This window comes from Carcharodon carcharias, chromosome 1, assembly GCF_017639515.1.
Source record: "Carcharodon carcharias isolate sCarCar2 chromosome 1, sCarCar2.pri, whole genome shotgun sequence".
Lineage (NCBI taxonomy): Eukaryota > Metazoa > Chordata > Chondrichthyes > Lamniformes > Lamnidae > Carcharodon > Carcharodon carcharias.
This window is the reverse complement of record NC_054467.1, coordinates 52,459,012-52,474,540: the sequence shown is the minus strand read 5'-3', so window position 1 is coordinate 52,474,540 and position 15,529 is coordinate 52,459,012. Positions and strand designations below refer to the sequence as shown.

Below are 15,529 nucleotides of genomic sequence, written 5' to 3'. Positions count from 1 at the left end.
AAAAATGTAAGAGAAATATGATAACTTTCTGTACCTCCCGCTAGCTGCCAATCCTGATCACCACACATACTGCTCTCTGATCTTCCTGACCTTACTGCTGACATTCTGAATTGTGGCCTCACCCACTCCCTGACTCACCCTCTCACCGACCCTTGCACTCGCTCAACCTCCCACTCCCTGACTCTGCTGCTCATCATTTCCCTCTCCTGTCTGACTGTGTGCGAGGTCTCTGGAGATGTGAGATGAGAGGCAGAAGGAGTAACTTTGACTTGCAGGTGGTAAGTTCCCTTCAAAAGGGCTAGTGATCAGATTCCAGGATCTGCCTCATTGTTGCATGTGATTGGTGGGAAAGGAGCAGCTAGTGGTAGTCCTGGTGCTGGTAAGGTGAGGGAAAACCTGGTCAGGGTAGCATAAAACCCCATTGCCAAATTTTACCTCAGTCTCCAAAGTGATATGGCCTGATATCCCCCCACCCTCCATTTGTGTTCATTCGGTAATAGTTACTTTGATCTTCTTGTCTCACAAATTGTGTAACTAAGGATAATTTAGATCCAATACGAGTGACTTAATGTTGGGATAAATATGAGAGGAAAAGGCATTTATTGAGAATGGAATGGTCATAAAAAGTAACTTATAGACATATAGAAGTTTTTTTATAATCTGTTGCCTTTCTAACTTTTGAGCTGTTTTTTGACATAACTTCAAATACATGTTGTTGGCTTGACGTTCAAGCTGCACATCTTTAAGGTGCATTTTTGATTTGTAAATAATCTTGTGCAGACATTACTAAGCACCCACAAACACCTTGAGGTTATATGAATTATTTAAACTGTTGAGCTGAACAGAACATTTATGAGATATTTGAAATGAGGACTGACAGAATGTTTTCTGTTTTGTGATTAATCCTTCACAGAAATCAATGCTGGTGAAATTCTGCAGATGTTTGGAAAGATGTTTTTTGAATTCTGCCAAGAATCTGGCTATGATACAATTCTTCGTGTTTTGGGCTCCAATGTTCGAGAGTTTCTACAGGTAAATGTGTTTGTGGTAGTAAATACAACATATTTTAGTTTATACAGATCAATATAAATTATTACTAAATAACAGTTGAAATGTTTGATAATTAAATTTATGCATAGAATTTAAAATTACACTCACCTAAATTGAAATATGTGAAGATTTATTGGAAAGTCATACAGCAAATAATGAGGAAAATCTGTTCATGCCTGCACTGGCTTCTTGAAAGAGCTAAGCAATTAAAAGCATTAAGTACAGCCTGATTAGATGGAATAAGCAACATTGCTTGAACCAACATTCTCACCATCAATTATACTTAACTTTGCAAACATACTGGCCTTCAATTCCTTTTCTTCTCAGGATGTCATTGACTAGATTTGAGGGAATAAAATAATAAGCTTTATTAACCAAGGAGCAGCTATGTGTGAATTTAATGCTGATTAATAAATGTTTCCTCTTAGATGGTTGTGTGGATGCCATAAAAGTTGATGCTTTTGCAGTCTCAAACTAAAAGGCGCAGGTCACACATATTCATAATATAGCTAAATTGCACTAAATTCACTCATTATTGAGTATTGTTGCTGTCTTTCCCTTTCTCCAAAGTTAGGGACTGACTCTGAGCCAACAGAAGGGAAGGGAGTAGCTGGTGAGTCGTATCTTTTACTTTTAAGTAAGGTTTATTACTGTTCGTAAGGTTTATTAGTATTAGGGTTTATAAGTATTAGTAAAGGTTTATTAATAGCAATAGGGTTTGTTAACATTGGTAAGGTTTATTAAAAGCAGTAATATTTATTAATATTTTGAAAAGATTTATTCTAACAGATAGTAATGGCATGGATGCTCCGATCTCTAGTCTGCAGATCCTGTGCTATGTAGAAATTCCAGGACACCTCCCGTGTTCTGGATAACCATTTGTGCAAGAAGTATTGTCAGTTGCAGCAGCTTGAGCTCTGGGTTTTGGAACTATGGTGCATCCATGAGATTGAGAGCTTTGTGGATAGCACATTTATCGATGTGGTCACCCAGCAGCTGAAGAGTATGCAGGGAGAGAGGGAATGGATGACTGTCAGATAGTCAAGAAGAAACAGGCAGGTAATGCAGGTGTCCCCTGAGTGCATCCCACTCTCTAACCAGTATTCAGTTCTTAATACTGATGAAAGTGATGGTTCATCTGGAGAATGTAGCGACGACTAAATCCACGGCACCACAGGCTGGTGTCCAGGGGTGGGATGGGGGTTGGGGGGTGGGGTGCACAAAGAAGACTGAAAGAGAAATAGTGATAGGATATTTAATAGGCGGGCGCAAACGTGAATCCAGGATTGCCTCCTAGGCGCTGGGCTCAAGGATATTATTGAATGGTTACAGATCCTGAGAGGGGAGTGTGAACAGCCAGCAGTCATGGTCCATTTTTAAAATTCATTTATGGAATGTGGGCATTGCTGGCTAGGCCAGCATTTATTGCCCATCCATAATTTTTTAATTCATTAATGGGATGTGCGTGTCACTGGCCACAGCCTCTCATTGTCCTTGTTCAAAGTGCATTTAAGACTTAACCACGATGCTATGGGTCTGGAGTCACATTTAGGCCAGACCATGTAAGGACAGCTGATTTCCTTCCCTAAAGGACATTAGTGAACCAGATGACAATTGGCAATGGTTTCATGGTGATCATCAGACTTTTAATTCCAGATTTTTTATTGAATTCAAATTTCACCAACTGCCATGGTGAGATTCGAACCTGAGTCCCCAAAGCATTACCCTGGGTACCTGGAATACTAGATCAGTGATAAAAGCACTATGCCTCCATCTGAGAAGGTGGTGATGAGTTGCCTTCTTGAACCGCTGAAGTCCATGTAGTGTAGGTACACGCATATAGTGCTGTTAGGGAGAGAATTCAAGGATTTTGACTCTGTGACAGTGAAGGAATGGCGATATATTTCCAAGTCAGGATGGTGGCTGCCTTGGAGGGGAACTTCCAGGTGGTGGTGTTCCCATGTGTCCACTGCCCTTGTCCTTCTATATGGTAGCAGTTGTGGGTTTGGAAGATGCTGGCCAAGGAGCCTTGGTGAATTCTTGCAGTGCAACTTGTAGATAGTACTGTTATGATCCCAGCTGAGATTACCCCTGGACAAACCTGATCCCAGAATGGAACCCAGCTTGATAAATCCTATCTTTTATTTGTTTGCTTAGATATATGGAGAGTGGCTACTGAACAGAGTCACCGGAGTCAGCTAATGAACTTTTAACAAAAGCATAACACGTTTATTAAACAAGAGATGAACTTTATTACAATACTACTTTACACACAACTATACCTTTGCAGATATGCACAGATTTATAAGGATAACGCAAGTTACAATAGCTATCATACTTTAATGTTCACAGTAAGTATGCAGTTCATGTAAACCAATAGGCACCCTGTTGGTCAGACACACCACACTCTGAAAACAAGTGACAGATGCCACCTCAACCAAATGCGATGGATCTCTCCTCAACTGGGAACAGATGAAGCCCATGGAGAATATAAAGAAAGTGGGAAGAAACTTAAGCAAGGGGTCATGAAAAGTCATTGGCAATCAGGATTAAGAAAAATCCCAAGGCCTTATATACATATGTGAAAAAGCAAGAGGGTAGCCAGGGAAAGGGTAAGCCCACTCAGGGACAGAGGTGGGAATCTGTGTGTGGAGCCAGAAGAAATGGGAAAGATACTAAATGAGTACTTCTCATCAGTATTCACCAAAGAGAAGGACTTAGCGGTCGATTTGTCTAGAGAAGAGTGTGTAGATAGCCTGGATCACGTTGAGATCAGAAAAGAGGTGTTAGGCATCTTGAAGAATATTAAGGTGGATAAGTCTTCAGGGCCAGATGGGATCTACCCCAGAGTACTGAGGGAGGCAAGGGAGGAGATTGCTGGGGCCTTTGTGTCCTCACTGGCTACGGGTGAGGTGCCAGAGGACTGGAGAATGGCCAATGTTGTTCCATTGTTTAAGAAGGATAGCAGAGTTAATCCAGGAAATTACAGGCCGGTGAGCCTTGCGTCAGTGGTAGGGAAATTATTGGAGAAGATTCTTCGTGACAGGATTTACTACCATTTGGAAGCAAATGGGCATATTAGTGAGAGGGAGCATGGTTTTGTGAAGGGGAGGTCGTGTCTCACTAACTTGATCGAGTTCTTCGAGGAAGTGACAAAGATGATTGTCGATGGAAGGGCAGTGGATGTTATCTACATGGATTTCAGTAAGGCCTTTGACAAGGTCCCTCATGGCAGACTGGTAAAGAAGGTAAAGTCGCACGGGATCAGAGGTGAGCTGGCAAGATGGATACAGAATTGACTTGGTCATAGAAGGCAGGGTAGCAGTGGAAGGGTGCTTTTCTGGATGGAGAGCTGTGACTAGTGGTGTTCCGCAGGGATCAGTGCTGGGACCTTTGCTGTTTGTATTATATGTAAATGATTTGGAGGAAAATGTAACTGGGCTAATTAGTAAGTTTGCAGATGACACTAATGTTGGAGGAGTTGTGGTAGTGAAGAGGATTGTCATAGGATACAACGTGATATAGATCGGTTGGAGACTTGGGCGGAGAAATGGCAGATGGAGCTTAATGCGAGGTAATGCATTTTGGAAGGTCTAATACAGGTAGGAATTACACAGTAAATGGCAGAACCCTTAAGTACATCGACGGGCAGAGGGATCTGGGTGTACAGATCCACAGGTCACTGAAATTGGCAAAGCAGGTGGATAAGGTAGTCAGGAAGGCATATGGCATGCTTGCCTTCATTGGCAGGGGTATAGAGTATAAAAGCTGGGAGGTCATGCTGCAGCTGTATAGAACCTTGGTTAGGCCACACTTGGAATATTGCATGCAATTCTAGTCGCCACATTACCAGAAGGATATGGAGGCATTGGAGAGGGTGCAGAGGAGGTTTACCAGGATGCTGCCTGGTCTGGAGGTTATTAGCTATGAGGAGAGGTTGGAGAAACTCGGATTGTTCTCACTAGAGCAACGGAGATTGAGGGGCGACTTGATAAAAGTTTACAAAATTATGAGTGGCATGGACAGAGTAGATAGTCAGAAGCTTTTTCCCAGGGTGGAAGAGTCAATTACTAGGGGACATCGATTTAAGGTGAGAGGAGAAAACTTTAGAGGAGATGTGCGGGGCAAGTTTTTTTACGCAGAGGGTAGTGAGTATCTGGAATTCGCTGCCAGAGGAGGTGTTGGAAGCAGGTACGATAGTGGGGTTTAAGAGGCAGCTTGACAAATACATGAATAGGATGGAAATAGAGGGTTATGGACCCCGGAAGTGCAAAACGTTTTAGTTTGACAGGCAATATGATCGGCGCAGGCTTGAGGGCCGAAGGCCCTGTTCCTGTGCTGTTCTTTTCTTTGTTCTTTGTTCTTTGTTCCTTGAACTCCCCCTAGAAGCTTGTCATACCGTGAGCCAACCAATCTCACTGCACTCTGTCTTTCACATGAGGGTTTCCGATCTCCGCTGTCCAGGACCTCACCTTGGAATCTTTTCCCAAATCGATGCTTTCTCTCAGATGCCTTCCGCAAGGGCTTACCTCTAGGGTTTCGAACTCTCCTTCCGATGTTCCTCTTCCCTGGGTCCCCTTGTGCATTCAAGCTGTCTTCCATGCACTCTGTCTCACCAACTCAGCCGTCAATAGTACCACTGCTTCAAATGCCTGTAGCAAAGAGTTACAGACCTTCAGCCATCTCTTTGGACCTTCTTGGCTCTTGCAAGCTGTTCTCGCTTTAAATCTGCTTTCTGCAGCTTTTGTCTCATTAAGCCTGAAGCATGGGACCTTTCTCTCTGCCCCTTTACATCCCTTAACAGGACTTTTTCCAGGTTCCTGTCTTTCCTTTGAATAGAAGGTCTGCTTGGAACTTTCTTCTGTTCCACTCCCCTGGATTTTGGGATCCTTTCTTTAGATTTGGACTGGCTACCTGTCCCTTCTTGGTCGCTTCTGCTTGACAGCTGTCTTCAAATCAACTGAACTCCAACAGCTTCCAAATCAAACTGCTGTTTCTTGTTTTCTGAGTGTGTGTGTGTGTCCGTAAGAGTGCCTCTCAGGACCCCTGTTGCGAGGCAAAAGCATTGTTTGTTTTCTACTTTATTTGCTTAAATTAGCCTACAGTCCTAAAACACTCATTAGAAATTCAGGCACTTTTAAAGTGAAACTAAAGCTCAGCTTGAACTCCTCTTAACACACAGATACAGAAATACAAATCAAACTTAAACTTTAAAGCTAAAACTGATTCCTAAGACCTACAAACACAAACATGACTGATTTACACTATCTCCATTTCCTAACACTTCCCCCTTTGGAGGAAAGAAAGCTTCATAACAGTACAATGGCCTTACATCCGCCTCATACAAACTTAACACCATAAATCTCTAACACTAGCCTATTACTTATAATGCAAATACATTTTCCATCTCATTTCACAATTTGCCATGTTATCGTACAATTACAAAAGCGTACTTAAACAAAGTCAATAAATGTAACCAGATTAGTAGAATTTGCGCAATACAGAATTATCATAACTTTTATGCTTCTTTTCCCTCCTATTCCCAGTCTTTAACTCAGCAAAGAATGTTTCATTTAAGTCTACAGCCCAACCGTCCTTTTTGTTCGCTGTAAGCATAATTCCATCCTCAAGTTTATTTTCCAAATTGAAGTGTGGTAAATTCTCATTTCGATTTAGCAAAGTCAAAATAGCACTTTTGTGCATAAACATCCAATTTCTTCACTGGTCAAGATCTCTTTTTGCTGTTTCAAAGGTGTTATTGGGATGCTTTTTATGTTCATACAAAAGGGTTTCATATTCCTGCTTGGTTTGGTCTTTAAACCTTTTATGATATTGTTGCTTCTCCAGATCCCATTTCAAACTGATCTTTTCCATTTCTTTTTGAGCAGTGTCAATTATATTCTTCCTATGAAGTTTCATAGTGCATTCCAGCCCTTCAATTCTTCTGCATAATCCACATGGTATATCATTCCACTCCTTTCAAGGTTTTAGATAGTCTTTTGCAACCTGCCTGGATTCAAACTGCTGTATTTAGTATAATAGAGCTGGGAAGCACTTATAAGTCAGTGTCTCTGGGCATTGACTTTTCCAGGCCATTTTGTGGTTTCAGTCCTTTTTGTTGATAATTCTTGGGCCATAATTTTACCTTCAGCATGCGGGCGTGCGCCCAACACACCGGAACGTAATATGATGCGCGATGACATTGGGCATGCACCTGACCTCACTGCGCACCATCGCGATATTTTGCTAGGTGGGCGGGCAATGAAAACGGAGGTATGCCCGCCATTAATTAATGGGCCAGTTAAGGCTCTTGAGGCACCAATTGTCTGTGATTTTACAAGCCCATGCGATTTTCAGGGCATCATACGACCGTAACGGGCTGGTGGGTAGGCCACATTTTCAAAAACCTCTTTCACGGGGAGGATAAGAGGGGTGAGTGAGCTCGCTAATGCAAGTTGTTTGTCCTTTAGCATATACGTTGCTGCTTGCTAGTGTGAACAGGACAACTTCATTTCATTTCAGAGCTGCTTTGACAGAAATGAGAGGCTGGAGGCACCTCCTCTGAGGAGGTAGAGAGGGCCAGAAGGGGCAGGAAGCCAGGTGTCCCATTTCAGCCTCCAGGGGAGCGACCTGTGGGAGGAGAGGTGCAGGCACAAGGGGTGCAGGGCCAACAGGATGTCCAAGGCGGAAGGAACCACAGAGAACACCACTATCCTACTGCCAGGGTTTACAGGCAGCGATGCAGCTACCTCAATATGTCTGAGGTGCAATGCTGAAGGAGGCTCCGGCTCTTAAGGGAGATAGTGACCTCCATCTGTCAGAGGATTGGCCCTGAGATCAGCTCTGACTGTGTGGGTGGACACCCCATGCCAGTGGCGCTGAAGGTCACAGTAGCACTCAACTTTTATGCCTTTGGCTCTTTCCAGGGGTCGGTGGATGATCTTTGTGGAGTCTTCCAATCATCTCTCCACGGTTCTGTTAAGCTGGTGACAGATGCTCTGTTCAGGTGAGTATTGACTTTCACTCATTTCGCACAGATGAGGCCAGCCAGGCAGAGCGAGCCAGAGGTTTTGCAGCGATGGCTGGGTTCCCCAGCGTCCAGGGTGCAATAGACTGCACGCATGTGGCCATCAAGGCACCAGAGGGTGAGCCCAGTGCCTTTGTCAACAGGAAGGGCTCCCACTCCATGAACATGCAGATAGTGTGTGATCACAGGATGCAAATGCAAGTTTGTGCAAGGTACCCAGGCAGCTCCTATGTTGCTTATATACTCAAGACACTCCCAGGTGCTGAGTCTCTTTGGTGCTCCAGCTCGCCTAGATGGATGGCTGCTGGGTGACAAGGACTATCCCCTCAAAAGGTGGCTCATGATGCCTCCTCGCCATCCAAGAGCAAAAGCTGAGCAACGGTACAATAGGAGCCACGCCTCCACAAGAGCTGTGGTGCAGAGAGCCATCGGTCTTCTCAAGATGCGCTTCCAATGCCTGGATCATTTAGGGGGCACACTCCAATACCCCCCCAGATCGTGTGTCACTGATAGTGGTTGCATGCCGCACTCTCCACAATCTGACGTTGGAAAGAGGCGACTCAGTCGAGGAAGAAGATGTTGACGCAGCTGCTCTGGCACAGACGATGAGTCCAGTAGTGCGTCCGAGGACAAGCACGGTCAGGAGAATGCTGAGCAGGTGGACGCCGACCTGGGTAGCTTCCAGGGAGACAGGGACACCGGGGAGGCTTTGATCCAATGCTCCTTCAGCTAGCCTACCAAAGTTGAACTACAACACATGCCAGGGATGCAGGGTCTATACTCAATACCTGAGAGCAACATATGCTTGGTGAACAACATGCACTTTGTGCCATTTCAATAAAGCTCAATGGCAAACAAGTCACTCGTAACATCATGAGTTACTCTGCACCTGCAAAACTAATGATACACCCAGAGACTTGCTGAACAGAAACACATTTAATGTTGTGGTGTCTGGTATACATAATACAAATTCAATTGAAAGGTGTTATCAATCACACCTACTAACAATTAACGTAAAACTAGGGGGAAAACATATCACCAATGATAAGCCCGTGTTGTGCCGAAGGTGCTTTAAGTTTTTGCTTGCGGGTGCTATGTCTAAGTGCTCCCACCTCGCTCGCACCAGCATTGGAGACAGCCTGCTCACTCTGCTGCCCTGCTGGCCTTGATGACCTTGGCGGGTGTCATCTGGCCCGTGGACCCTTTGCTGGCCCCACCTGGGAGGGAGCGGCCAGTGGCACGGCTGGCATCTACCCTGTCACCGCAGCCTCATCAGATGCCATGATCACTGGCAGAGGGGCGGAGGAGCTGCTGCTGTCATCCAGACTGCCCCGAGAGGAGCCCGCAGAGACGACAAGCAGAGACGACAAGCAGCTCATGTGCCAATGTCAGGTTGCTTTGGACCTCCCTGCTCACCATTGATGGATGGGCACCTAGCTCGAATACTGGGTGCCCAATCCATCTCCCACACTGACACTGACCACCTGAGGTCATTGACGCTGTGAAGGCTAGCAGGTCCGATCACCTCCCCAGGAAGCCCTGATTCAGCTCCTGGAGCCACTCTCTTCATGAAGAAGGCAGTGCGCTCGGCCATGAGGGTCATTGCATTGCTCGTGCTCTGTATGGACTCCTCCATCACAGAGAACATGGCATCTATTCCCTCATCTATCTCCGCCATATCCTCCTGCACACCCTGCTGGACTTCCAGCATCTGCTACCTCAGGGACAACTCCAGAGGCACATCATCAGCCACCGGTTGAGCATGTTCCCAGTCCCCTCTGACTCCTGAAAGTTCTCCTGAAAGGACAGAGGAGCACTGGTTAGTCCACCCTGTACCTGCATTGCCATTGCAACCTGGCCAACCCCACCTGAGGAATACCTCACAGGGCTCAGCCGACTCGTGACCCTGAAGCCCCAAGACATTCCAAGCAGACAGGGCTCACCCCCTTGCCCATTTGCTGCCTCATTCACATTTGCCACTCGCACTCTAAGAACTCTGAGGTTCGTGTGGTGTGTGGTGGGGTGGGTGGTGGTGGTTGTGGGGAAGAGTGGTGGGGGTCTTGGGGGGTGGGGAGAGGGGAGCTCCTAACTGCTGTACTAAGTGACCCATGCCAACATGGTGCTCACCCTTCCCGATCGCAGGAGATCATTGAAGCACTTATGGCACTGCACCTATGTGCGCCTCACCACATCATGGGAGCTGACCCTGGATGCCACCTCCTCCAAGGCATTTTAGGTGAGGTGGGGTGGGGGCATCCTCCTCCTGTCCCTGGGGACAAGGATCTCTCTTTGTACTGCCACCTCCTCCAGCAGAGAAGTGAGACACACATCAGAAAAACACAGGGCTGACTGCCGCACTGCTCTACCCTTCTGCCTGCCATGTTTACAGTTTATAAGCCCCATGATGAGCTGCGTCTGCTTCACTGACAGCCTTCGCATGGCTGCCGCGGCTGCTTTTGAATCGGCGCAGGGTCGCCATTGGACCCGGCGGACATTGAGCTCCCACCCCCACCCGCCCCTTCTCCCTGATGCTACTGTCACGTCTTATGTTGGGCGAGCATTAATTGGCCCATCCGCGTAAAATGATGGTGCGGAGCCGATCGTGGGTGGTTGGTTTCCCGACTGCTCCCGGCCCGCTCCCGTCAAGTCCGCACGTCAACCGTAAAATTCTGGCCTTGATTTCCAATTCTGCAGGCACTTTAGTTGCTTTCATATTGTCCATGACTGAGGTTGATACATCAGTAATTTTACTTGGATCAGTTCTTTGCTCAACTGGACCACAAATAAGCAAACAGTTTTTATTCAGAGGAAGAACTTTGGAACTGTGACACTGATGCCACACATCCTCCCCTTCATCTCCTCCAGTTTGTATTGAAGTTTGAGAATCTCATTGTTCTTTCCACGATTTATTTCTAACGGTTCATTAGTTTTGGTTTTTAATTCTGTATTCAACCAATTATTCTGTTTTACCAATAATTCCTTTTCTTGTTCAAGGCATTTTCCCTGATATTTCGTAGCAACTATAGATGCTTGAAGTTCATCAAACTTTAGCTGAAGATTGACCTTTGTTAAATTTGCTTCTACAAGTTTATCATTTAGATAGTTCAAGTCCTCAGTAAAATGTTCTACTTTATGTATATAAAAACAAAAAACTGCAGATGCTGGAAATCCAAAACAAAAACAGAATTGCCTGGAAAAACTCAGCAGGTCAGGCAGCATTGGCGGAGAAGAAAAGAGATGACGTTTCGAGTCCTCATGACCCTTCCACAGAACTGAGTGAATATACGGAGAGGGGTGAAATATAAGCTGGTTTAAGGTGGGGGCCGGGGTGGGGGGGTAGAGAAGTTGGGGGAGGGGGTGGTGTGGTTGTAGGGACAAGCAAGAAGTGATAGGAGCAGGTAATCAAAAGATGTCACAGACAAAAGAACACAGAGGTGTTGAAGGTGGTGATATTATCTAAACGAATGTGCTAATTAAGAATGGATGGTAGGGTGAGTGCAGTCATTGCCACATTACTGACTCCACTAGCCAAGTCATTACCCAGAATAAAATCCACCCCTTCAATCGGAGATTTAGGAATAATTCCCACCATAACAATTCAAATTACAAGGTGACTTTGTAAGTTAACTTTAAACAAATAAACATTCATAAATTCCATTAGTGCTCCTTAACAATATTTTTTATGTCATAAGAGTACCTGGAACACAAGTTGTATCATCAGCCACCATCAATGATTGATTTTCCCCTGTATCTCTCAAAATTTTAATCTGTTTACTTATTTGTTGGAGGAGTAGGGGACACAAAACATCCAGACCCTCTAATAGTCTGACATCCTTCACCAGTAATCAAAAAAAAAATCTTTGGAATATCCTGAACCATACTCCCTTTCCTGTATCAGAGAATCACAGTGCTGAAGAGGCCCTTCAGCCCATCGAGTCTGCACCAACATGTGAGAAACACCTGACCTACCTACCTAATCCCATTTACCAGCACTTGGCCCATTGCCTTGAATGTTCTGGTGTGCCAAGGTGCTCATCCAGATACTTTTTAAAGGATGTGAGGCAACCTGCCTCCACCACCCTCCCAGGCAGTGCATTCTAGACTGTCACCCCCTTTGGGTAAAAAAGTTTTTCCTCACATCCTCCCTAAACCTCCTGCCCCTCACCTTGAACTTATGCCCCCTTGTGACTGACACTTGTCACATGTTCTGAGGGAACATGTTTCACCTGTACTACTGCTACAGTTTTTAACAACCATTCCCTTTTCTGATAGAAGCATTCCTGTGCATTCCTTAGATATTCCTACTACTGCAATAGGCCTACCATTTAATCTCCAGCAAGCTGCCCTAACGTGTCCCACCTTGTTAAAATATAAACACTTAGGCTTTCGAATGTCACTTCCACCCTCAGTACCTTTTCTGTTCTGAGGAGACACTTTCTGAGAACTCCCAGCTGTCCCTTCTCTTCCCTGACTATGTGCCTTCCTTTCCCTTCCCATCTTCTATCCTTCTCGGGTTTGTGGGGATGACAGAAAATGGGTTTATTTTACGGAACAGTTCATAATCGTCAGCCATCTCTGCTGCCTGTCTAGCTGTTTTAATCTTCTGGTCTTCAACATGGGTTCTAGCTACAAAAGGACGTGAATCTTTAAATTCTTCCAAGAGAATTATTTCTCTAAGAGCTTCATATGTTGACTCTACCTTTAGTGCCCATATTCAATGGTCAATATTACTTTGCTTTACCCTTTCAAACTCAATATAGTTCTGCCCAGGCTGTTTCCTTATATTCTGAAATTTCTAGGACTATATGCACCAAGAATAGCCCTTTTTAATGCATCATAATCCACTGATAGCTCTTCTGAAAGTGAAGCATAAACCTTGTAAGCTCTACCACCAACCTAGAATGTAACAGTAATGTCAGGATTTCTTTTGGCTACTTAATTTGCCTAGCCTCCTTCTCAAACAAAATAAAGAAAGCCTCTACATTCCTTTCCTCAAACATTGGGAGAGCTTGCACAAGCTTAAACATCTCCCCACTAGATTTTGGATTGAAGGTTTTTTTCCATCATCAGAACTTTCCTCAGCATCTGAGATCTCTTTTTAAGGCCCAGCCTTTTAAGCTGGCATTCCCTTTCTTGTTCCTTCTCTTGTTTCCTTGCCTCTCTTTCTTTATCCTTCTCCCTTGCCTGATAATTCTTGTTCCAGATTTTTTTCTTTCTCCTGCCTTCCCGTTTGCTCCCTTTGAAATGCCCTGTCTTTTTCCTTTGCCCCTAGTTCAAGTTTTTTCAGTCCTTTGGCTTGTTCAAGTTGCTTCATTTGCAACTGGATCTTAGCCAACTCTTAGCTAACTCAATTGACTCACCCCCTGGAGAATGTGGTCTCTCTGTTATCCCTTCCAGTTTTAAATGCTGTAATATTATCCTAACTATGTGTGCTTTCCTTGCCTCTTTGGGTAATTCTAATTCCAGCTTATCTGCCAATTCCATTATCTTATTCTTGGTTAATTCCTGTAAACCAGTCAGGGTAAATTTTTCATCTGCAGAAAAGTCTTAGCAACCCCCAGGCTCATTTCAGATTCCAACCCATATACTTCACAGCAACACCAATTCTCATGTCCAGTACCTCTGTACCTCCACGTACTTGTTTTAAAGATTCACAGATCCCACCAATGTTCAAGGGTTTTCAATCCCACCTGATAATGATAATCCCCAACCAATTATTATTCCTTGTCCAATCAATGGCTGTCTGTATTTCAAATCCTGCAAGAGCCCCCACTTTGTTATGATCCAAGCTGAGATTACCCCTGGTCAAAAGCAAAGTACTGCGGATGCTGGAAATCTGAAACAAAAACAAAAATAGCCGGAAAAACTCAGCATCTGTGGAGAGGAATACAGTTAATGTTTCGAGTCCGTATGACTCTTCATCAGAACTGGACAAGGCTGATCCCAGGATGAAACCCAGCTTGATAGATCCTAACTTTTATTTGTTTGTTTAGATACATGGAGAGTAGCTACTGAACAGAGTCATTGAAGTCAGCTAATGAACTTTTAACAAAAGCATAAAACGTTTATTAAACAAGAAAAGATGAACTATATTACAATACTCCTTAACCCACAACAATACCTTTACAGATATATACAGATTCGTAAGGATAACAAGTTACAAAAGCTATCTTATACTCAAGGTTCACAGTAAGTACACAGTCCATGTAAACCAATAGGCAAACTGTGGTCAGACACACCACACTCTGAAACCAAGTGACAGATGCCACCTCAAACAGATGTTATGGATCTCTCATCCAGTCCCCCCAGATGCTTGTCACACTGAGAGTGAACCAGTCTCACTGCATTCCACCTTTCACACAATGGTTTCTGATCTCCACTCTCCCAAACAAATGCTTTCTCTCAGACGCCTTCTGCAAGAGTTCACCTGAAGGGTTTTGAGCTCTCTTGATGTTCCTCTTCCCTGCGTCACCACATGCATTCAAGTTGTCTTCCATACACTCTGTCTCACCAACTCAGTTGTTAACAGTGCCACTGCTTCACATGCCTATAACAAAGACTTACAGACTTTCAGCTGTCTCTTTAGACCTTTTTGCCTCTTACGGTTGTTCTCAGTTCAAAGCTACTTTCTGCAGCTTTTGTCTCTTTAAATCTGAAGCTTGGAGCCTTTCTCTCTGCCCCTCACTCTTAATTTCGCTTAACAGATTCTTGTCCTTCCTTTGACTAGAAGGTCTGCTTGGGACTTTCTCCTGTTCCACTCCCCTGGACTTTGGGGTCTTTTCATTAGCTTGGTACTTTCTCCTGTTCCAATCCCCTGGATTTTGGGATCTTTTCTTTAGCTTTGGGCTGGCTATCTGTCCCTTCTAGGTTGCTCCTGCTTGACAGCTGTTTTTAAACCAACTGAACAGCTTCCAAATCAAACTGCTGTTTCTAGTTTTCTGTGTGTGTATCTGTGGGAGCGACCTGCCTCTCTGGATGCCTGTTGCTAGGTAACAGCACTGTTTGTTTTTTACTCTTGTTTGCTTAACTTAGCTTACAGTCATAAAACTCTCATTAGAAATGCAAGCACCTTTTAAAGTGAAACTAAAACTTAACTTCTTAACACACTGATACAGAAATACAAATCAAACTGAAACATTAATGCTAAAACTCATTCCTAACACCTACAGGTACAAATATAACTTACTTAAACTATCTTTATTTCCTAACAGTATACACTGCTGCCACTGTGCGTTGATGGTGGAGGGAGTGTGTGTTTGTGGATGGGTACTGAGAAAACGAGCTGCTTTGTTCTGGATGGTGTCAAGCTTCTTGAGTGTTGTTGGAGCTGCACAACACTCACATATTCGTACCAATGATATTGGCACCAATGACATTGGTATAAAGAGGGATATGGCCCTGCAGTAATAATTTAGGGAGCTAGGTAGGAAATTCGGGAGCAGGAGTTCAAAA

General features: G+C 44.4%; 1 protein-coding gene across 1 annotated transcript in view; it reads left to right on the top strand.

The window, feature by feature from the left end:
• The window catches only part of gucy1b1 (guanylate cyclase 1 soluble subunit beta 1), a 364,679-nt gene that overhangs the window by 69,264 nt on the left and 279,886 nt on the right, over positions 1–15,529 (top strand). Inside the window, exon 3 of the mRNA XM_041193526.1 lies at positions 914–1,032. Within this exon, the coding sequence (XP_041049460.1) occupies positions 940–1,032 (93 nt within the window). The 5' untranslated portion in view covers positions 914–939. The remainder of the gene's footprint in view (positions 1–913; positions 1,033–15,529) is intronic.